We start from the raw sequence: 24579 nt of genomic DNA, 5'->3' as shown, positions 1-24579 counted from the left end.
ATAGCACCACCACCTCAGCAACCAGTTATGTATAGCTAATGCATGGGCAGATCCTCAGCACCAATCTACATGCATTCAAAACAATTTGATTAACAGGGTCAGTCAAAAACTGTTCAAAACAAGTTACTACACCTCACCTTATTGTACTCCTTTTCCCCTTTAAAAATTCAGTCCTTTTGACCCTTGACAGAATACTTGTTTGGTTTCTAACTGAACCTTTGACTCCTGATTTGCCAATCTATTCTGCACTTGAATGAAACCTATCTTTGCTTGCATTTGAACCTAATCTATGATTCTTAAGCTACAAAGTCCAGGCATATTACAATTTCTTTTTTAGAAACAATATTTGTAAGGTCAAACTGTATTTTGTTCAAATCATATTGATGTTGTGCAATGAAATGGGAGGAATGCCTTTTTTACATTTTGCAATAAAAAGTTTCTCCAGAGTCTAAGATATGTCCAATCATTCAGCAGATTTTTAAAAAAAGTAGTATTTATTTATTTGAAAGGCAGGATGAAAGAGAGGGAGAGACAGAGAGATCTTCCATCTGCTGGTTCACTCCCCAGATGCTGGCATGGTCAAGTCTGAGCCAGGAACTCCATCCAGGTATTCTTCGTGGGTGGCAGGAACCCAAGTACTTGGATCATCATCTACTGCCTCCCAGCCACATTAAGCTGGAGCAGCTGGGACTTGAACCAGGCTCTTCCATACAGGATGCAGGTGTATCAAGCTGTACCACAATGCCAGCCGCCATTCAGCAAATATTTGGTGGATGCACACAGTTTAATAATAGGACCGACTTCAGCTTCAATGTGTTGAGAGGATTAAATAAAACAAAGACCCTCCAGACAGCATAAAAGTTACTTTTCGGAGTAAATTATTTAAGTATAACACGCATACAGAAAGTGCAAAAATCATAACCGTACAAGTCTATGAATTTTCATAATGTGTAAATTATTTTTTAAAAGACTGGAAAAATGATTTTTTCCCGTTCACCAGATTCACTTGAAACAAGGGACACAGGTATTTGAAATAGATGACATCATCTGTCAGCAGGGGATCGAGGCAGCCGGGGGTGGGGTGTAGAACGAACCTTGACATCATCACGCAGCGGCTTATTTTCCCCGCCCACTTCGATCTCCGGAATGTCCAGTTTAACACTTCACCTAGGTGAATCGGAACTAGACTGCCAAAACAACCAAACCGCGGAACGAGGGCAGGCGGGGCTTCGTTTGACGCCTGCGCATTGGCAGAAGTGAGGCAAAAATACCCGGATTTGGGGGCGGGACACCTGGCAACGGCATTCTAGGCGCATGAGCAGAGCTGACCTCCAGCCTGGGCCAGATGGGAGGGGCTGTGGTGGGCAGAATTGTGTGGCGCCCTCTGCGCCTGCGCCCCGGCACAAGGTGGGGCAGCGGGTGCCCGCACTGTAGGGTGCGCGCAGAGGTGGGGGGCAACGGCCAGCTGTCACACTAAGGGGCAGCGGCGGGATGGCAGCAACCTCCGGGTCCTCGGACTTGGCCGGCTCTGGAGCGCCCCCGCCTGGCGGGGGAGCCCAGGCGGCAGCGGCGGCGGAGGAGGAGGAGCGAGAGGTGGTACGGGTCCGAGTCAAGGTGAGGCTAGTGGCCGGTCGGCCGACGGGTTCGGACATCCCAGGGGAGGGGAAGGTGGTGGTATCCTTAGGATGGAGAGAAGAATGATGGGGGGTGGGGAGGGAGGGCTTGAAAACCCGGAGCCTTAGAGAAATATCCTATGGCCTGGGACTGATAATGGAATGATAGGGGCCTATGGAATAGAGGGGTGGGGCTTATGAGTAGAGGGGCGGGGCTGTAGAGTGGAGGGAGGGGCCGCAGTAGTTGAGGGGTGGGGCCCTGAGCCAGGAGGAATGTGCTGTTGCCCTCTGCCAGGAGAGCTCTGAAGTCAGTCAACACGTGTGTGTTTAGAGTGCACTTTTGTGCAGATCTCCACCCTTGATGAGCTGGCATACTCGTGGGGAGGGACGAACAGCTGGATAAATGGGAGGCTTTGGAGCCTGGTGACTGCCATGAGGAAATAATGCAAAAGGTTGTGAGCTAAGAAGTTACCTTGGCCAAGGTTGTACAGGGAAATCTCCAGAGAAGGTATTGAAGGAGCAGAGGTCAGAACACAAAGGGGTCAGCCGTGTGCATATCAGGCGGGGAAAAGTGTTGCAAGCACAGGGACCAGCAAGGGCAAAGGCGAAGAGGGGCAGGGGGACTGAGCTTGGCATGTTCTGTGGGTCCCCATGTCGCTGGGGTGGAGAGAGTGAGGAGAAAGGTAGGAGGTGAATTCAGGCTATAAAGGGAGGAACATGGTGGAGGCCTTTGGTGTATACTCTGAGGAAAAAAACTGTTGCAATGGTTCCAGCGAGCAGCAGTGATTGCTTGGACTCCTGTGGTGGCAATGGCAGTGGCAGTGGCCAGAAAAAGGTCAACAGATCCCTTCAGCATAACAGAGTTCCAAGGCAGGGGTTTGGGAATTCAGCAAGAGCTGATGCCTGAGCTGTAAAGGTGGTGCCTGAAGCTAGTGGGAAGGATGTTCCGGACAGGAGGATCAGCACGCACCAAAGGCTTGGGGCTAGGATGTGTTCAAGGTAACTTCCAACAGTCTGGAACTACGTTAATGTAAATAGAAAAACTGGAGCAAGACCACCCAGGGCCCTTGAGGCCCACCTGCTGGGGACCTAGGGTTGCCATCAAAGAGATTTTTTTTTTTTAAGATTTATTCATTTATTTGAAACTCAGAGTTACAGAGAGCTGGAGAGAGCGAACTTCCATCTGCTAGTTCACTCCCCAGATGGCCAAAATGGCCAGGGCTAGGTCAGGCCAAAGTCAGGAGTCAGCAGCTTCTTCCGGGTCTCTCACGTGGGTGGCAGGGGCCCAAGCCCTTGGGCCACTTTCCACTGCTTTTTCCCAGGCACATTAGCAGGGAGCTGACTTGGAAGTGGAGAAGCCAGGACTTGAACCAGCACGTGTATGGGATGCTGGTGGCACAGGCGGCGTCTTTACCCACTACGCCACAACGCCAGCCCCCATGGAAGAGATTGAAGCAGGGCAGGGTTGTAATAGATGAGCTGGATTGGTTGCAGCATGGAGGGCTGATTTAGTATGGGCCAGACTGCATGTGGGGATTCTGACAAGATAATTGGGGGGGATACCAAGAAGGATCTTGCCTGGACTATTGAAAGACCTCCCTCACTTGGACCCATCGCTTCCCTCCTCCCCCTTCCCCCAGCCCCCACAGTCTCTTTGCAGAGCAGCCAGAAAGATCCTGTTAAATCCTAAGTCACGCCGGTGCCATGGCTCAATAGGCTAATCCTCCGCCTTGCAGTGCCGGCACACCAGGTTCTAGTCCTGGTTGGGGCGCCGGATTCTGTCCTGGTTACCCCTCTTCCAGTCCAGCTCTCTGCTGTGGCCCGGGAAGGCAGTGGAGGATGGCCCAAGTGCTTGGGCCCTGCACCCGCATGGGAGACCAGGAGAAGTACCTGGCTCCTGGCTTCGGATCAGCGAGATGCACCGTCCACAGCGGCCATTGGAGGGTGAACCAAGGCAAAAAGGAAGACCTTTCTCTCTGTCTCTCTCTCTCTCACTGTCCACTCTGCCTGTCAAAAAAAAAAAAATCCTAAGTCACACCACATCCCTCCTCGCTCAGAAGCCTCCCAAAGCTGCCCCTCACTCAGAGCCAAAAGCCGGAGTCCTCACTACAGTCCAGATGGCCCGCCTCGATCTGGCCCCCCATGTCCTTGACCTTGCTTCTACCGCTCTGCACTTGCCACGCTCTTCAGCTTGCTGAACATGGCCCTGATGGTCTCGTCCTGTCTTCTCTCTCCAGAAACACGAGAATTTCCTGGCCCCTGAATTCCGCTCTTTCGCTGTCGACCCCCAGATCACCTCGCTGGACGTGTTACAACACATCCTCATTCGGGCCTTTGACTTGAACGGGTAAGTAGGAAGATGCCAGAGACTGGCCGCAGTGGCGAGTGCGGCTGGCTCACTGTTTGGTCACTGTTGTTTGTTTTGTATTATAAATAAGGCCACAGGGAACAGCCACGTGTGCGTATCTTAGCGTTTTGGGGGAAGTCTAAGGTTAGGATAAATTCCTAGCAGGGCTGTTGCTAGATTAAATGGATACTGCCAAAGTGCTCTCTGGGCATATCTTCCCAGTTGACAACTATACCAGCAGCATATAAAATGCCTATTTCTTTCTCCCCTCACAAACAGTGATTACCAGAAAACATTGTAAAATTTGCCAACCCAATAGGGGGAAAGTGTTGTCTCTTGGGAGCAAGTGTTATGGTTATATTTTGTTATGGTGGTGGTTTTAGAGGAATACAGACCCATGGTAACCCATTGAAACAGGACAGAATTGATGAATGTTTAGGATGTTTCCATGGTTAAGATTATTGCATAACATACCTCTTTGCACAGTTGCACAAGTATATCTGAAAAGAATTCCTTACATGTTGTTTGACTTTTTGGCATAAACTTTTGTTGCAAAAAATAAAAGTCATACAGATTGCTTTTTTAAAAAAAAGTTTTTATTTATTTGAGAGGTAGAGTTACAGACAGAGAGAGGGACAAAGAGAGCAAGAAAGTTCTTCCATCCACTGGTTCTGGCTGTAATGGCCAGACCTGAGCTGATCTGAAGCCAGGAGCTAGGAGCTTCTTCCAGGTCTCCCATGTGGGTGCAGGGACCCAAGCGCTTGGGCCATCCTCCACTGCTTTCCCAGGTCAGAGCAGAGAGCTGGATCGGAAGAGGAGTAGCCAGGACACAAATTGGTGCCCATAGGGGATGCTGGAGCTGCAGGTGGAGGCTTAGCCTACTATGCCACAGCACCGGTCCCCAGATTACTTTTTCTTTAAAAAAAAAAAAAGGTTTTTCAATGGGGAGGAGGAGCTAATATGATGGCTAATTTTTATCAAGAAAAAGAAGTCTTATAGCACATTTTAATTAAGTTAGTGCAGGGACTCAGCCACCGGGTGAGGCACCAGCTTATAATGGGTTCCACATTGTAAGTTAGGTCCATAGTTAGAGCATCGCTGGGTCACCTTTGTGCAGCCAGAACCAGATGACAGCACCATTGTGCTTTCGCAGATGCAGCCCACTCTTTGCTTGCTGGTGATGGAAGGAAGTAAATTACGGTCTTCCTTGGTGCCTAAAGCTGCCTTTGGGGGTAACATATTGTAGCTTTATTTATTATTATTATTTTTTTTACATCGTAAGAAGGCCCTGTGTCCTTCAACTACCTTATTACCGTTCCCAGGAGGGAGCAGCATTCCCCAGGTTCCAGTGTGCCCTCCAGACCTCAGCAGGTGTATATCTGTTTCTGTGTTGGTGTAGCATGGGGGCTGTAAACAGTGTGAGGTCCGACAGCCCACAGTCCCTGGCACAGTGCTCGGGACACAGTTGGATGTTGTTTCAGCACCTGCGATGTTATTCCTTTTGTTGTGCAAACTGATTCCCCCTCCCTTGAGGCTTCCAGGGCACTGGGGGCCCTGAGAGCTCCCTCACATCCTCTGTCCAGGAAGAAGAACTTTGGCATCAGCTACCTGGGCCGGGACCGGCTCGGACAGGAAGCTTACCTCTCCCTGCTGTCTGATTGGGACCTCAGCACAGCCTTCGCCACTGCCTCCAAACCTTACCTGCAGTTGCGGGTAGACATTCGGCCCTCAGAGGACAGTGAGTACCCCGTGCCCTGGGGCACAGCTCTGGAACCCACCTTTTCCCCTGTAGGATGACTCCATGCTCACGATAAACTTCTTTGTGGTGGGTAGGCAGCAAGGTGTCCTCAGTGTGCATGCTGGCATGGCCATGAATCTCAGTTTCTTCACCTGTAAAGTAGAGCTAATGGCATCTTAAGGCCACTGTGAGGTTTAATTAGGGAAATTCATATCAGATGCCCAGAACAGTGTGTGGCTACACAGCGAATGCTGGAAAAGTGGTAACTCTAATAATAATTAGTGTGCTATATTTGTCTTTTTAAAAAATATTTATTCATTTATTTGAAAGGCCGAGCTACAGAGAGGCAGAGGCAGAGAGAGAGAGAGAGAAGTCTGCCATCTTCCACTGCTTTCCAAGGCCACAGCAGAGAGATGGCTCAAAAGTGGAACAGTCAGGACTTGAACCAGCACTGGCACTGCGAGCGGCAGCTTTACCTGCTATGCCACAGCGCCAGCCCCATGTGCTATATTTTTCTAGCATACAGACTAATAATACAGGTTATCACTATATCATGCAATTTAACCATATAGCTGTAGTATTATATATTTCAATGATATTATTATCGGAACAATGCTTATCAAAATGTAGTTGTTTTCATTCATTCACTCATCCTGCACCCACATTCATTTGTGCTCTCGTTCACTCGTTTATTTTTGCCCTTGATCTTGTAGCCACTTTTTCTCATATGTGTTCTCCCACTTTTACCTATTCTGGTTCCTGTGAGCATGCAGATAAATTGATTATGGACCACACATTCAATCATATTTTCAATCGTATTTTATTGTTGTTAATTTTCTTGAGTGTGTGTCTTAGTCCTTTTGTGCTGCTACCAATCGAATACCCCAACTTGGGTAATATACAAAAACCAGAATGTTATTCCTTACAGGTCTCAAGGCTGGTAAGTCCAAGATCAAGGTACCAACACATTATGTGTCTGGTGAGGGCCCTCCTGCTACATCCTCACACGGCAGAGGGCGAGAAGGGCAGTGAAAAGAGGATGAACACTGCTCAGAAGAGAGCAAAGCCACTCCTTCAAGCCCTGTTTATAAGGACCCTAATCCCAGTCATGAAACTCTGCCTTTGTGACTTAACCACCTCCTCAAGGCCCTGCTTTTTAAAAATTTCCTTATTCAAATGGAAGACTGACAGAGAGAGAGAGAGAGAAGAGGAGAGAGATCTTCCATCTGCTGGTTCACTCCTCAAATACCCACAGTAGCCAGGGCTGAGCCAGGCAAAAGCCAGAAGCCAGGTAATCCATCCAGGTCTCTGTGCCACATGGGTGGCAGGAACCCAGACACTTGGGCCATCATCTGCTATCTGCCAGGCACATTGGCAGGAAGTTGGATCAGAAGCAGAATAGCTATGATTCAAACTGGCCCTCTGATACGAGATGTGGGCTTCTCAAGGACCTGCTTAAATCACTACACTACAACACCTTCCCCAAGGTTCTACTTCTTTTTTTTAAGATTTATTTATTTGTTTGAGAGGCAGAGAAAGAGAGAGAGAGAGAGAGAGGTCTTCCATTCACTGGTTCACCCCCAGATGACAGCAACAGACAGAGCTACACCGACCCAAAACCAGGAGCCAGGAGCTCAGTCCATCTTCCACTGCTTTCCCAGGCCATAGCAGAGAGCTGGATCAGAAGTGGAGCACGGGGCCAACGCTGTGGCTCAGCGGGTTAAAGCCCTGGCCTGAAGTGCCGACATCCCATATGGGCACTGATTCTAGTCCCAGCTGCTCCTCTTCCATCCAGCTCTCTGCTATGGCCAGTGGAAGATGGCCCAAGTCCTTGGGTCCCTGCACCCACGTGGGAGACCTGGAAGAAGCTCCTGGCTCCTGGCTTCAGATTGGCACAACTCCAGCAGTTGTGGTCATCTGGGGAGTGAACCAGTGGATGGAAGACCTCTCTGTCTCTACCTCTCTCTGTAACACTGTCTTTCAAATAAATTAAATAAATCTTTAAAAAAAAAAAGAAGTGGAGCCAGCTGGGACTCGAACTGATGCCCATATGGGATGCGGGCACCGCAGGCGGCAGCTTGACCTGCTACACCACAGGCGCCTGCCCCAAGGTCCTACTTCTTAAAACAGGTTGAGAATTCCTTATCTGAAATTCTTGGGACCAGAAATGTTGCAAATTTCAGAGTTTTTCAGATTTTAGAATATTTGCATAGACTCTATTAGTTGAGCATGTCTTACCCAAAATGCTCAAAATCCAAAATGCTCCAAATGTTGGGGCCAGCAATGTGGCGTGGTGCATTAAGCCTCGGCCTGCAGTGCTGCCATCCCATATGAGCACCGATTCGAATCCTGGCCACTCCACTTCCATGCTGGCTCCCTGCTAATGCACGTGGAGAAGCTGCAGAAGATGATCCAGGCGTTTGGGCCCTTACACCATGTGGAAAAACTCAGATGAAGCTCCTGGCTCTCCTGGCTCTCCTGGCTTCGGCCTGGCCCAGCCCTGGCCATGGCTGCCATTTGGAGAGTGAGCCAATGAATGGAAGATGTCTCTCTCTGCCTCTGCCTCTGCTTCTCCTCTCTGTAACTCTGCCTTTCAAATAAATAAATAAATCTTTAAAAGAAAAAGAAAGCTCTAAATCCAAAACTTTTTGAGTGTCACATCAACACTCACTCAAAAAGTCTTAGATTTCGGAGCATTCCGTGTTTCTGGTTTTGTTAGATTAAGGATGCTCGAGCTATACTATCACACTGGCTGAGTTTCAAGGAATGAATTTTGGAGGACATGTCGAAACCATAGCGGTGTGGCAATGTTATCCTGGTTGTTGAAGGAAAATGTCTTTGTCCTTGAGAAAAGCACAGTAAAGTATGAAAAGGTAAAATGTTGTGATGTTTGCAAACAATTTGATAAAAGGACTATCTTTATATACAGAGAAAGTAAGATGAGGCACACGTGGCAAAATCTGTTAATGGGGATCTAGCTGAAGGATGTGTGGGGTGTTCGGTATATTCTTCTTTTGACTCTGTTGTAGGTTTGAAACTTTTTGTTTAAAGATTTATTTATTTGTTTATTTATTTATTTGAAAGAGGGGCCGGCGCTGTGGCATAGCGAGTAAGGCCGCTGCCTGCAGTGCCAGCATCCCATATGGGGGCCGGTTCAAGACCTGGCTGCTCTGCTTCCAATCCAGCTCTCTGCTATGGCCTGGGAAAGCAGAGGAAGATGGCCCAAGTCCTTAGCCCCTGCACCCACATGGGAGACCTGGAAGAAGCTCCTGGCTGCTGGCTTCAGATCGGCACAGCTCCAGCTGTTGTGGCCAACTGGGGAGTGAACCAGCGGATGGAAGACCTCTCTCTTTCTCTCTCTCTGTGTGTGTGTGCATGTGTAACTCTGACTTTCAAAATAAATAAATAAATCTTAAAAAAAAGAAAGTTAGAGTTACACAGAGAGAAAAGGAGAGGCAGAGAGAGAGGTCTTCCATCCACTGGTTCACTCCCCAAGTGGCCACAGCAGCCAGAGGTGGCCCGATCCAAAGCCAGGACCCAAGAGCTTCTTCTAGGTCTCCCACGTGGGTGCAGGGCCCAAGGACTTGGACCATCTCCTTTTTTTTTTTTTAAAGATTTCTTTATTTATTTGAAAGTTAGAGTTACACAGATAGAGAAGAAGAGACAGAGAGACAGAGAGGTCTTCCATCTGCTGGTTCACTCCCCAGATGGCTGCAACGGCCTAAGCTACACTGATCCGAAGCCAGGAGCCAGGAGCTTCTTCTGGGTCTCCCACGCAGGTGCAGGGGCCCAAGGAGCTGGGCCATCTTCTACTGCTTTCCCGGGCCATAGCAGAGAGCTGGATCAGAAGAAGAGCAGCCAGGACACAAACTGGCACCCATATGGGATGCTGGCACTGCAGGTGGCTGCTTTACCTGTTATACCACAGTGCCGGCCCCTGAAATTTTTTAAAATAAAAAGTTTCAGAGTAGAAGACATGGTTCCTGGCTCCAGGTGCCCACATGCCCATTTGAGATGAGTGAAGCCTTCCATTGGCATAGTAATAACATATAAACAGCTATCATATATTGAAAATCAGGGACCATTTTGTGCATATAATATTCTGTTGAGTTATAAAAATAATGGCACAGGGTAGAGAATATTATGTTCGCCATGTCATAGATGAGAAAACCGAGGGTCAAAGAGGTGACAAGACCTATACAAGTAGCACAGACAGTAAGTGGAAGAGTAGAATTTGAAGCCGGGCAGTGACTGAATGGGCTCAAGAGTCCTTGTGCTTTACCATTGGACGATATTCTGGGCTTGGTAACATTGGCCGCCTTGGAACAGAGAGACAAAGAGAGAAACATGAGTCAGCGGGAAAGACAGAGACAGGTATGGAGACACACAGAAAAAGATAGGTAGCCAGCGACACAGGGACCTGGGCCACTGATTGGCCCTCCGAGAGGTCTTCCAGAAGTTCATGGCAAATGTGCATTCTGAACACACTGTGCATGGATTTCAAAACTGTTTTGTCTCAAAACAAACTTACATTTTAATTCCATTTTCCATGAACTTTGCGAAGTCTACTCGAGTACTCTTAGGTCAGTCAGTTAACTAATTCCCCAGGCCTCAGTTTTCTCGTCTGTAAAATAGACACAGTAGCACTATTTCAGGAGAGGAATCAAATCTGGGGTTGAGTGTTTTGTTTCGGTGGGCTAGGCCTCTGCTTGAGATGCAGCCATTTGGGGAATGAGTTGCTGGATGGAAGACCTCTTCCCCTCCAATAAGTAAATGAATCTTTTAAAAAAATCAAATCTGCCTTGCCAATATACATGTGAAGAAAACCCCAACTGCAGGGCAGGTGTTGTAGTGCAGTGGATTAGGCCACTACCTGGGACATCAGAATCCCATATCAGAATGTCAGTTTGGGGCCGGTGCTGTGGCATAGCGGGTAAGGCCACCATCTGCAGTGCCGGCATACCATGTGGGCACCGGTTCGAGTCCTGGTTGCTCCACTTCCCATCCAGCTCCCTGCTAATGTACCTGGGAAAGCAGCAGAAGATGGCCCAAGTCCTTGGGCCCCTGCACCCATGTGGGAGACCCAGAAGAAGCTCCTGGCTTCTGGCTTCAGATTGGCACAGCTCTGGCCATTGTAGCCAATTGGGGAGTGAAACAGCAGATGGAAGACCGACTGACCTCTCTCTCTCTCTCTCTCTCTCTGCCTCTTCTTCTCCCTCTGTGTAACTCTGACTTTCAAATAAAAAAAGAGAGAATATCAGTTTAAATGCCACATACTCTACACTTCTGATCCAGCTTCCTGCTTATGTGCCTGGGAGATAGTGGTTGATGGCCCACGTATGTGGGTTTCCTCCATCCATGTTGGAGACCCAGATGGAGTTCCTGGCTCCTGGCTTTGGCCTTGCCCAGCCCTGTGAGTATATGGGGAGTGAATCAGCAGACAGAAAGTATTTGTTCTTGTTCGTTTGAAAGGTGAATAAACAAAGACAAATAGCTCTTCCATCCATTGATTCATGCCCCAAATGCTCACAACAGCCAGGGCTGGGCCAGAAACTCAATCCGGGTCTCCCATGTGGGAGACAGGGAACTGAGTACTTGAGCCGTCATCTGCTGCCTCCCCAAGTGCGCGTTAGCAGGAAGCTGGATCAGAAGCCGAGCCAGTACTGAAACCCAGGCACTCTGATAGGGAATGTGGGCATCCAAAGTGGCATCTTTTTTTTAAGACTTATTTATTTATTTGAAAGACAGAGTTAGAGAGAAAGAGAGAGAGAGAGGTCTTCCATCCACTGGTTCACTCCCCAGATGGCCGCAAAGGCCGGAGCTGGGCCAATCCGAAGCCAGAAGCCATGAACTTCTTCTGGGTCTCCCACATGGGTGCAGGGGCCCAAGGACTTGGGCCATCTTCTGCTGCTTTCCCAGGTACATTAGCAGGGAGCTAGATGGGAAGTGGAGCAGCCAGGACTTGAACCAGAGCCCATATGGGATGCCGGTAATGTTTATTTTCACCTACTTGAAAGCTTAAAAGGCAAAGAGAGAAAGAGGGAATCTTCTTTTTTTTAAGATTTATTTATTTATTTATTTGAAAGTCAGAGTTACACAGAGAGAGGAGAGGCAGAGAGAGAGAGAGAGAGAGTGGCACAGTGGGTTACACCACCACCACCTGCAATGCCAGCATCCCATATCAGAGTGCGAGTCCTGACTATTCCACTTCCCATTGAGCTCCCTCATTTGGGGAGTAGACCCACAGATGAAGGATCTTTCTTTCTCTGCCTCTCTTTTTGTCACTCTACCTTTCCAATAAATAAAATATTCTTTTTCTTTCTAAAGATTTATTTTATTCATTTGAAAGATAGAGCCACAGAGAGAGGTAGAGAGGTAGAGAGAGAGAGGTCTTCCATCCACTGGGTCATTCCCCAGATGGCCACAATAGCTGGAGCTGAGCTGATCTGAAGCCAGGAGCCAGGAGCTTCTTCTCAGTCTCCCACGTGGGTGCAGAGGCCCAGGTGCTTGGCCCGTACTCCACTACTTTCCCAGGCTATTAGCAGGGAGCTAGATCAGAAGTGGAGCAGCCAGTACTGGAACTGGTGCCCATATGGGATGCTGGCACTGCAGGCTGGGACTTTAACTCTGTACCACAACATTTGCCCCAAAATAAATCTTAAGAAAAAAAAATTCTAAGTATTCAAGTATGCCAGCATCATTTATTAAAGAGTCACCTTTCCTATACTGATTTGAAATGCCACTTTTGTCATCTACTGAGTTCCCACATACACATACATGTATTTTTAGGCTTTCTGTTACTTTCCACTGACCAGCTCTGTTTGTGTGCTGCTGGGCTGGCACTATGTTATGTTTATGAAAGTGGTTTTGTGGTCAGTTTTCAGAAGGCAAACCTTTGCCATCCTCCCACGGTTCTTTTTTCTTAAGCTATTCTTACATGTGAATTCTTCCATATGAACCTTAAAATAATTTGTACCCAGTTCTAGGGGAAACCTTATTAGATATCTGGCTGGCATGGCCCTGAATTTATGTAGTCATTTAGGGTTTGGGAAGGTTGATGGCTGTGATAAGGACTGTAGCACGGATCTCATGCATTATGTAATACTGCAAGCAGGGTCTGGGCCAGCAGCCCGTAATGAAATGCTTGGATTTTTTTTTTTTCAGGAAATGTGTGCATATTCACACCGCGTGGGCTACAGAAAGACTATATATAGTCTCATGTCAGTTCAGGTCAGGTTTTTCCACTGGCTGAGTTTGTGCTTGTAGAAACTCTTTGCCTATTTTCATGGGTTTTTGTTTGTATCGTTTTTATTAGTATGTAAGGCCTACCTTTCCCTTTGAAATGCTTTTGGCCTTGAGTGGTGCTTTCTCTGACATTCACATTGCTGCTGTTGCCATTTCTTGGAGCCTGCCAGTTACGCCTTTATGTGTCTAGCATTTTCACCCTTTCTTTGGCACCTCATCTTAAATATGTTTCTCATAAAAGCTGCATCACTGCATTTATGCTTCTTTACACAATGGACAGTGAAATCGTGAGATCACTTCTTTTCCAGTCTCTCCTACCCTCCATCGCTCTTGACATGGACATTTGCAACACTTCTAATTATTCTCCCTAACTCCTAACTCCCTGACTCCTAACTTCTGAATCTTGCTTATACAGCTTCCATTCCCCACCCCCCTCTTTAAATTCCAGATTATCATTGTATTTTCTTACTAACATTCTCAGTTGCTTATGTTTCAGGAATTCTCAGGTAACCCATAATATTCCCAATCACATTTGCTTTATCATTTTATGTTTTACTGTACAGGTGCACGTTGCTTTACCATGAAGTTATGTCCTGAGACATTCAGCATTAGGCGATTTCCTTATTGCATGAACATCAGAGCATGTACTACACGAACCTAGATGGCATAGCCTAGTATACACCTAGGCTGTATGGGGTGTGTGGGGCTGGGGGCGGATACCTATTGCTCCTAGGGCCGTGATGAGCTAAACAGCACAAGATTAAGTCAAGCATAAGAGAAATTGACACAATCAAGAGACCCAGTAAATGCTGCTGCCAGAAAAAGATGACATACTGTTGTACAGTAAATTTTGATTTTTAAAATATGTTTATTTTGGCGGCCAGCACTGTGGTATAGCAGGTAAAGCTGTCACCTGCAGTGCAGTCATCCCATATTGGTATTGGTTCAAGTCCTGGCTGCTCCACTTCTGATCCAGCTCCCTGCTAACATGCCTGAGAAAGCAGTAGAAGATGGCCCAAGACCTTGGACCCCTGCACCCACATGGGAGACCTGGAAGAAGCTCCTGGCTCCTGGCTTTTGATCAGTGCAGCTCCAGCTGTTGCAGCCATTTGGGGAGTGAACCAGTGGATGAAAGACCTTTGTATTTCTCTGCCTCTGCCTGTCTGTAACTCTGCCTTTCAAATAAATAAATAAATCTTATAAAAAAAAAAAAACATGTGTTTAACCACTTTACTTTTTTGAAAGGCAGAATGATAGAAAGACAGAGAAATCTTCTATCTGCTTTTCACTCCCCAAATGCCCAGAACAGCTGGGGCTGGAGCAGGCCAAAGCCAGGAGCCAGGAACTCCATTCAGGTCTCCCATGTGGGTGGCAGGGACTCAGTGCTTGAGCCATTACTTGCTGCCTTCCAGGGTGTACATTAACAGGAAACTGGATTGGAAGCAGAGGAAGAGCTGGAACTCATCCCTGTGCATTCTGATGCAGGATGTGGGTGTCCCAAGTGGTGGCTTAACCTGCAGTGCCACACTGTCCACCCCTAAACTTTTTTTCTAGATTTTATTTATTTGAAAGACAAAGTTACAGGTGGGGAGAGGAGAGAGAGAGAGAGAAAGATCCACTCATTCACTCCCCAATGGCCACAATGGCCGAGGTTGGGCCAGGCCAAAGCCAGGAGCCAGGAGCTTCCTCCAGGTCTCCCACATGGTTACAGGGGCCCATGGACTTGGGCCATCTTCCACAGCTTTCTCAGATGCATTAGCACAGAGCTGGATCAGAAGTAGAGCAGCCAGGACTAAAACCAGCACCCATATAGGATGCCAGCATTGCAGGTGGAGTTTAACCTGCTGCACCATAGTGCCAGCTCCCCACCCCTAAACTTTTATTTTTAAATATGTACTTATTTATTTGAAAGGCAGAGTTCCAGAAGTAAAGGGAGAGGGAGAGGGAGAGGGAGGGAGGGAGGGAGAGAGAGAGAGAGAGAGAGAGAGAGGTCTTCTATCCACTGGTTCACTCCCCAAATGGCCACAATGGCCAGGGCTGGGCTGATCTGAAGCCAGGAGCTTCTTCTGGGTCTCCCACGCAGGTGCAGGGGCCCAAGGACTTGGACCATCTTCTAACTGCTTTCCCAGGCCATAGCAGAGAGCTGCATCAGAATTGGAGCATCTGGGACTCCAACTGGCACCCATATGGGATGCTGGCACTGCAGGTGGCAGCTTTACTCGCTACGCCACAGTGCCAGCCCTGCCCCTAAATCTTCTATAAGAGGAAGGAATATACTCTAAAGTAATGGTAAAAAGTATAGTATAACTGGCGCCGTGGCTCAATAGGCTAATCCTCCGCCTACGGTGCCAGCACACTGGGTTCTAGTCCCGGTCGGGGCACCGGATTCTGTCCCGGTTGCCCCTCTTCCAGGCCAGCTCTCTGCTGTGGCCTGGGAATGCAGTGTAGGATGGCCCAAGTGCTTGGGCCCTGCACCCCATGGGAGACCAGGAGAAGCACCTGGCTCCTGGCTTCGGATCAGCGCGGCAGCCATTGGAGGGTGAACCAACGGCAAAGGAAGACCTTTCTCTCTGTCTCTCTCTCTCACTGTCCACTCTGCCTGTCAAAAAAAAAGTATAGTATAATAAATACACAAACCAATAATGTAGTTGCTTACTATCATGAGCATGTATTCTGCACTGTACAGAACTGTGGATGCTAGACATTTATAGAACTGTAGGGGCTCAGTAAGTGTGTTCACACCAGCATCATGCAAACACGTGAACAGCGTGTTGCACTACATTATGCTGGCTAAGATGTCACTAGGCAATAGGAATGATTCCGCTTCATTATCATCTTGTGGGACCATCATAGTATCGGCAGTCCATCATGGACCCAGACAGCACTGTGCAGCACGTGGCTGCTAACTCACGGCCTGCTATCATTTTACCCTCTCCCTTACCTGCCTGGCTCTGGAGCCCTTGGTTCGTTCAGCAGCCATTTGCTCAGAGAGCACCTCTGTTCTCCTCCACTAGGGTATGTGAGTTGAATGCATTCTGATGGCCCAAAACATCTTTTCTTTGGTCAGATTTGTGCCCTCTTGGCTGGGTATGGGGCCCTTGGATCTCAGGCCTGGCTTCTCAGTGCCACGAAGCCACCATCTTCTCATGCCCAGAGCTGTGGAGCACAAGTCCATTGCCAGTCCGGCCTTCCTATTGTTAGCAGTCTGTTCTTTGTCCTTGGAAGCTGGCAAGAATATTTTATTCGTTCCTAGAATTTGGGTATTTTGACTCAGCACCTGAGTAGGGGTAGGGGAAGCCCATTGTACACGTTGTTTGTTCATTAATCCCATCTAAGACTTGATGAGCTGTTTCGGCCCAGGGAAATTTTCCTTCATAACTGTTTCCTGTTTAATCCTACCATCAATATCTCCATCGGATCCCTTTTCTCCTCTTGCATTTCCTAACGCTGCACATTAGGTCACCTGGACATAGCCTCTAGCTCTTTTTTTCTTTTTTTTTTTAAGATTTATTTATTTATTTGAAAGTCAGAGTTACACAAAGAGAGAAGGAGAGAGAGAGAGAGAGAGAGAGAGAGAGAGAGAGAGAGAAAGGTTTTCCATCCACTGGTTCACTCCCAATATGGCCGCAATGGTCAGAGCTGCGGGAATCCAAAGCCAGGAGCTTCTTCCAGGTCCCCCATGCGGGTACAGGGGCCCAAGGACTTGGGTCATCTTCTACTGCTTTCTCAGGCCATAGCAGAGAGCTGATTGAAAGTGGAGCAGCCAGGTCTCGAACCAGTGCCCATTTGGGATGCCGGCACTGCAGGCAGTGGCTTTACCTGCTATGCCATAGCACCAGCCCCTCTAGCTCTTTCTACCTTTTCACCCAAATCATTAAGCCCTAGCTCTGTGTCTTTTTTTTTAATTTCCTTGTTTTTTTGTAAATATTTATTTGTTTATTTGGAAAGCAGAGTTGCAGAGAGAGAGAGAGAGAGAGAGAGAGAGAGAAATATCTTCCATCCACTGGTTCACGCCCCAAATGGCTACAATAGCTAGGGCTGGACCAGGCTGAAGCCAGGAGCCAGGAGCTTCCTCCAGGTCTCCACTTGGGTGCAGGGGCCCAAGCACTTGGGCCATCACCCACTGTTTTCTCAGGTACATTAGCATGGAGCGGATCAGAAGTGGAGCAGCCAGGACTCGAACCAGCACCCATATGAGTTACCAGCACCTGCTTTATTGTACCAGCCCCAGCTCTTTGTCTTGAATTGGTTCTTCTATTTGATCCTCCAAACCATAGTTTTTCTTTTTACTTTTCTCTTTCCAGAGTTTTTTTTTAAAAGGATTTATTTATTTCTTTGAAAGGCAGAGTTACAGAGCCAGAGAGGGAGAAACAGAGAGAGAGATTTTCCACCAGTGGGTTCATTCCCCAAATGGCCACAACGACCAGGTCTGGGCCAGGCTGAAGTCAGGAGCCAGGAACTTCTTCCAGGTCTCCCACATGGGTGACAGGAGCTCAAGTATTTAGGCCATTATCTGTTGCCTTCCCAGGCACATTAGCAGGGTGCTGGATCAGAAATGGAACTGCTGGGACTCAAACTGGCACCCACATGAGATGCCAGCATCACATACCGTGGTTTAACCTGTTGCACTACAATGCCAGCCCCTAGCTTGATTTTCAAGTCGTATGACCTTCTTTGTGTCACCTGTTAAGCGTTTTAGAAAGAACACTTGGGTAGCTGTTGGGAGAGTGGAACGGAACCAATAGGAAGCAGGGACCTGTTAGGAGGCAGTTGCAGGTGAGAGAGGTGGTGGCTCACATGGGTGGAGATGAAAGAAGAGGTGGACTCGAAGTCACTTTTGCACACAGGCACCACAGGGCGTGGTGGTGGCTGACTCCAGGGAATTGGAGGATGGCAGGGACAAGGCTGTCTCCTGGGTTTCAGGCTTAAGCAGCTGAGCAGGTGAGGATGCTGTTCATTGTGATGAGGAACAAAGAAGGAGGCCGTGTCTGGGGCGGGTCTCGAGCTCTGCTTTTGGACGCTTTATGGTTTGCAGTGCCCCCGTGAGACATCCAGGGTACATCAGTCCATCCATACATGACCAAGGGTTTGCTCACCCTTCAGCAATGTGGGAGCAAGTATAGCGGACTCCATGGCAGAACTGCTTAGGCATAGCATTTCTTTAAAAGATTTAATCATTTTTATTTGAGAGGCAGAGTTACAGAGACAGAGAGAGGAGAGACAAAGAGAAATCCTCCATCCGCTGGTTCACTCCCCAAATGGCCATGCTGGCCCCATCCAAAACCAGGAGCTAGGAGCTTCGTCCAGGTTTCCCACGTGGGTGGCAGGGGCCCAAGTACCTGGGCCATTCTCAGCTGCTCTCCCAGACACATCAGCATGGAGCTGGATCAGAAGTGGGGCAACCAGGACTCGAACCAGCCCCCATATGGGATGCTGGCACTGCAGGTGGCGGCCCAACCAGCTATGCCCCAGCGTCAGCCCCAGGTGTAGCATTCGCCTGCAGGTGACAATGGCTTACCAGTAGAAATTGAGTCATTTCATATGATAGAGTTTGCAAGTTGACCCCTGGATGGTCCTCTGGTGGCATCAAGGCTGACATTTCTCCAACTTACCCGTAGGTGGCCACCGCTGCTTAAGCCCCCAGGTCACATTTGAGGTGGAAAGGATGGTGGGGAAGAGATAAGGAACCAATTTCTACTCGTGTTTCCAGGGCAAGAACAGGAGCAAGTCAAGCATGGCATGGTTTTGTTTGTCTCATGTACAAAGCATACCTATTCCATAGCTACTTTTTTTTCTTTTTTTTAAAGATTTATTTTCTTGAAAGAGTTACACAGAGAGAGAAGGAAAGGCAGAGAGAGAGAGAGACTGAGAGGTCTTCCATCCACTGGTTCACTCCCCAGTTGGCCGCAACAGCCAGAGCTGTGCCGATCTGAAGCCAGGAGCCAGGAGCTTCTTCCAGGTGTCCCACGCGGGTGCAGGGTCCCAAGGACTTGGGCCATCCTCTACTGCTTTCCCAGGCCAGAGCAGAGAGCTGGATTGGAAGCAGAGCAGCCAGGTCTTGAACCGGTACCCATGTGGGATGCTGGCACTGCAGGCAGCGGCCTTACCTGCTACTCCACAGCACCGGCCCCAATACTTTTTTCTAAAATACGCCTGGGCTTTGTAAGGTAAATGAGGTTCTGACCCCAGCCCTACCACTTTGTGGCTGTAGAATATTGGTACTTACTAATTGCTCTAAGCCTTTTTAGCATCATTTGAAACACCAGAGTGGTAATGGTTAGCCTGCTGTTTGTAGGAGGACAACCAGTGTGCATATGAGATTAGGAGTTTGGGTTCTCTAGCTTTGGGCCTGGGCTTTGAATTTTGGTTCTGTTTTTGTTTTTGTTTTCTAAGGCTCATTCAGGGGCCAGCACTGTGGTATAGCAGGTTAAGTTGCCACCTGCAATATCAGCATCCCATATGGGTGCAGATTCGTGTCCTGCCTGCTCCAATTCTGATCCAGCTCCTTGCTAATGCACCTGGGAAAGTAGCAGAAGATGGCCCAAGTGCCTGGGCCCCTGCACTCATGTGGGAGACTCAGAGGAAGCTCCTAGCTCCTGGCTTCAGCCCACCCAGCCCTGGCCATTGTGGCTATTTGGGGAGTAAACCAATGGATTGAAGATCTCTCTCTCTCTCTCTCTCTCTCTCTCTCTCTCTCTCTCTCTGCCTAATTTATTTGAAAGGCAGAGTGACAGAGAGAAAGAGGGAAAGACAAGCAGAAAAATCATGATCTTCCATCCACTGGTTCACTCCCCACATGCCTGCACATAGCCAGGGTTGGGCCAGGAACCCCATCCAGGTTTCCCATGAGGGTGGCAGGGGCCAAGGCACTCGGGCCATCATCTGCTATCTTCCCAGGCATATTAGCAGGGAGCTGGATTGGAGGCAGAGGAGCTGGAACTCCAACCAGCACTCAAGTATGAGATGTAGTCATCCCAAGAGTCGGCTTAACTTGCTGCACCACAATGTCCACCCCAAAATTTCAGTTTATTCATTCACTAGCTGTGGGCCTTGAGCAGGTATCTTATCCTGACTGTGCCTATTTCCTCATAGAAAAAACAGTGATAGAATTGATGTGAATCCTAAATGAGTCAATCTTTGCAAAGGGCTCAGAACAGTTCCTGCCACTTAGCACCATGGGAGTGCTAGCTGGTGTTATTATTTCTTAACTTAATGTTAAGCCCACATCTCAGTGCCTGGCACATAGTAAATGCTCAATAAAGTGTTCCTTAAAAATGTATTTATTTTCATTTTAATTGAAAGAAAGAGACCTTCCATCTGCTGGAACACTCCCCAGATGCCCCCAGTAGCCAAAGCCGGGCCAGGCTGAAACCAGAAGCCCAGAGCTATATCTGGTTCGCCCATGTAGTTGACAGGGGAACCCAAGTACTTGAGCCATCACCTTATGACCCCTAAGGTGTGAATTAACAGGAAGCTAAATCAGAGACAGCATAACCAGGACTAAATCAGACACTGTAATATAGGATGCAGGCATCCCAAGTGGCATCTCTTTTTTTTTTTTATTTTTTTTATTTTTGACAGGCAGAGTGGACAGTGAGAGAGAGACAGAGAGAAAGGTCTTCCTTTTTGCCGTTGGTTCACCCTCCAATGGCCGCCGCGGTAGCGCGCTGCGGCCGGCGCACCGCGCTGATCCGATGGCAGGAGCCAGGTGCTTCTCCTGGTCTCCCATGGGGTGCAGGGCCCAAGGACTTGGGCCATCCTCCACTGCACTCCCTGGCCACAGCAGAGAGCTGGCCTGGAAGAGGGGCAACCGGGACAGGATCGGTGCCCCGACCGGGACTAGAACCCGGTGTGCCGGCGCCGCAAGGCGGAGGATTAGCCTAGTGAGCCGCGGCGCCGGCCCCCAAGTGGCATCTCTTAACCACTGCACCGAATGCCTGCCCCGGGCATTGCTTTACATCATTGAAATATTAGAGGCTGCCCAGCCATTTTGTTTGTGAGACACGCAGCACAAAAGAATTGCTTGTGGTTTGATTTTGTTGCATGCTTTGGATGATGTGGGAAAGAGGGAATGGGAGTGGTGCGTTGCCCTGCAGTGGCCTGGCTTCAGTCGAAGGAGAGGAACCAGGCCTTGAGGTCAAGGTCTCGGCCCTGCTCTCATGGTGCTCCCCTGTGTGTGGCTAGGCCCGTTGCTGGAAGACTGGGACATAATCAGCCCCAAGGATGTCATTGGCTCCGACGTGCTGCTGGCTGAGAAACGGTCATCGCTGACGACAGCCGCCCTGCCCTTTACCCAGTCCATCCTGTCTCAGGTGCTCGCGGGGACCCTGGGAGCCCAGCTGGGGCTGGAGGGCGGGGCCTCCCCAGCACCCCTCATTCTAAGCATGTGCCCCTCACCTGTCCGGCTCACCAGCAACCTCTTCCCCTGCTTCTTTCACAGGTGGGCCGCACTTTGTCTAAGGTCCAGCAGGTGCTGAGCTGGTCGTATGGGGAAGATGCCAAGCCCTTCAAGCCGCCTCTGAGTGATGCCGAGTTTCACACGTACCTCAATCACGAGGGTCAGCTCTCCCGCCCCGAGGAGTTGCGCCTGCGCATCTACCATGGTGGTGTGGAGCCCTCATTACGGAAGGTGAGCTTCCGCAGTCACCCACTGGCCTCTCGAGGCTTGCACTTGTCAACAGCGCACCAGACACTTTTGTGGCCAGGGTGGAGGCACTCCAAGGCAGCAAGCCGCTTCCTGTTGTGGTGGGGGTGGGAAGAACACAGGCCCTTGTGCTGGCGGTGGGGGTGGGGGTGAGGTGGGGGGGCGGGGAAGGAGCAGGCAGGTAGGCAGCTTCGGCCTCATCCCTTTCCTCCCGGGCCAGGTGGTATGGCGGTACCTGCTGAACGTGTACCCAGACGGACTGACAGGCCGGGAGCGGATGGACTACATGAAACGCAAGAGCCGAGAGTATGAGCAGCTCAAGAGTGAGTGGGCGCAGCGAGCAAGCCCGGAGGACCTGGAATTCATCCGGAGCACGGTGCTCAAGGACGTGCTGCGCACCGACCGGGCCCACCCCTACTATGCAGGGCCCGAAGACGGCCCGCACTTGCGGGCGCTGCACGACCTGCTCACCACCTATGCTGTCACCCACCCCCAGGTCTCCTATTGCCAGGGCATGAGCGACCTCGCCTCGCCCATCCTTGCCGTCATGGACCACGAGGGACACGCCTTCGTCTGCTTTTGTGGCATCATGAAGCGCCTGGCCGCCAACTTCCACCCCGACGGCCGCGCCATGGCCACCAAGTTTGCCCACCTCAAGCTGCTGCTGCGACACGCTGACCCCGACTTTTACCAGTACCTGCAAGAAGCAGGCGCCGACGACCTCTTCTTCTGCTACCGCTGGCTGCTGCTCGAACTCAAGCGCGAGTTCGCCTTCGACGATGCCCTACGCATGCTTGAGGTCACCTGGAGTTCGCTGCCGCCCGATCCTCCTGAACACGAGGTGGAGCTCATCGGCCCCCCCAGCCAAGCGGCAGACCCTGGCTTCGGTGGCCACAGGGGGCGGCCTGTGCGGCAGAGGCACATGCTAAGGCCCGCAGGCGGAGGAGGCGGGGCCTTCGAAGATGCTGTCAACCGCTTGGCCAGCACCAGCCAGGGCCCTGGTGGCAGAAGTGGCGGCGGCGGGGGCCGTCTGCTGAGACAAGCCAGCCTGGACGGCCTCCAGCAACTCAGGGACAATATGAGCGCCCAGAGGGACCCTCTGGTCCAGCTTTCCCCACCAGCTGCCCTCATCAGCTCCAAATCCCTCTCTGAGCCCTTGCTGAACTCCCCGGACCCACTGCTCTCCTCCTCTTCCCACCCCGATTCCCCATCTTCCTCGTCTCCCCCCTCTACCCAGGAGGCCTCTCCCACCGGCGACTTGGCCGTGGGGTCCCCTTTCATGCCGGAGGTAGGCTCCCCACAGGACACTGGGAAGGCCCTGCCGCCGCAGCCGCCGCCACCAGGGGGCCTGCCGCCACCCCAGGAGTTCGGCCGAGGGAACCCCTTCATGCTCTTCCTCTGCCTGGCCATCCTGCTGGAACACCGTGACCACATCATGCGCAACGGGCTGGATTACAACGAGCTGGCCATGCACTTTGACCGCCTCGTGCGGAAACACCACTTGGGGCGCGTGCTGCGCCGGGCCAAGGCGCTTTTTGCCGATTACCTGCAGTCAGAGGTGTGGGACTCAGAGGAGGGGGCCGAGGCCACAGCTCCATCTTGACCAGGCCCCCTGAAGCACCTCCCCCCATCAACCCTGCCAGGTCATTCTTTGCCCTGAGGGCCTTCACATGAGACCCCACCCACCCCACCCCACCACCACCACCACCACCACCCTGCCTGCCAGTCCTTGACCTGTTGGAGAGCTAGGCCCTCTCTGCCCAGGTCTGAGTGTACTGGGCTCTGCTCCAGCACCACCCCCCACCCCCCACCCCTCCCCGAGGCCACAGCCTCTTCTTTCTGTTTCTGTGGTTTCCTTTTTAACTACACTTTGCACACAGGAAGCTCACTGTAGTCTGTGTATTTCTCTGGCTTGTCCCTGGATTCCGCAGGAAGTGGAGGCCGCAGGCACTCTTTGGCTGGTGGAACCAAGATCCTTCCCTTGGCACAGCGTAGGTCCTGCTTCCCCAGTGGCAGGGAAGGCAGGTGCTGATCGGTTCTAGAAGTTGAGCCCCGACCCCGAGACTGCTTGAGGAAAGCCTGTGTCTGCCCTCTGGCACATCTGTCCACGTGTGAGGGGCTGTCTCATGAATGCCCGTTTTCAGGAGAGATACCCCACACACACATACCAGAGGAGATGACAGTTCCTGGCTCACAAAAGGGTGTAATGTATTACAGAGACTGAGAAGTCTTGGGCTACTTTGAGAGGAACATTGCGTGAGCCACCCCTGGCAATGCACCTGTCACCTTGTCTAGCACTAATGCTGGCAGCCCGGGTCGCTGGCTTGGGAGCCTGGCTGAGGGACTGTAGCCTTGCCATGTGTCGCGCCCTTAACTGGGTTTCCCGCTTCACAGCCCCTGGTGTAACCATTTCAGCCACTACTGTTTACCTGGGCATTCATTTGCTTTCTCCATCCCACTGATAACGGAGAAATGCATCAAGCATTGGCAAAACTCGGGCCCTAAAAATAGCTGCCTACTTGTTGGGAAGAGAATGAGCAACTGCCCGGCCAGCAGTTGTTGCATTCAGCAATGCTGCCAGAGTGGAAGGGGGCATGGGGCAGCCATTCTCCTGTTTGTCTCCCCCCTCCACCAGGAATGCCATAGAAAGCTGGGGACGACCCGACAAAGGTTCCCACCGCCCTAGTGCAGAAGGGGAAGTGGACCGTTCCCTAGAGAAGGGCTCAATTACTTGAAGAAGAGGAGAGCATTGCTGTAGACAGGGCGTCTGGCCCCCTGAGGATCAGCGATCTTCCTGTCGTCAGAACCAGCTGGCCCCCGTGGGGTTCGGGGCTGTGGTTCGTGAGCTCTTGATTTGAAGGGTCATTCTGTGCGTGGCAGCTCCAAGGGCCAAAGAAGTCCTTTGTGTGACTTGCACACTTGGACACTCTGGGAGATGACAACCAGCACAAGCCAGGCGGGAGAAAGCCCAGAGAGAGACGTGGCCTCCAGA

General features: G+C 50.3%; 1 protein-coding gene across 1 annotated transcript; it reads left to right on the top strand.

The window, feature by feature from the left end:
• Positions 1–1356: 1356 nt before the first annotated feature.
• TBC1D25 (TBC1 domain family member 25) lies at positions 1357–23290 on the top strand. The gene is made up of 6 exons (XM_062184076.1): positions 1357–1614; positions 3851–3960; positions 5544–5698; positions 21128–21255; positions 21384–21572; positions 21808–23290. The coding sequence occupies exons 1-6, from the start codon at positions 1492–1494 to the stop codon at positions 23188–23190; spliced, it is 2088 nt and encodes a 695-aa protein (XP_062040060.1). The 5' UTR covers positions 1357–1491; the 3' UTR covers positions 23191–23290.
• The last annotated feature ends 1289 nt before the right edge of the window (positions 23291–24579 follow it).

This window comes from Lepus europaeus, chromosome X (genome assembly GCF_033115175.1).
Source record: "Lepus europaeus isolate LE1 chromosome X, mLepTim1.pri, whole genome shotgun sequence".
NCBI classification, from domain to species: domain Eukaryota; kingdom Metazoa; phylum Chordata; class Mammalia; order Lagomorpha; family Leporidae; genus Lepus; species Lepus europaeus.
This window is presented reverse-complemented; position numbering and strand designations above follow the sequence as displayed.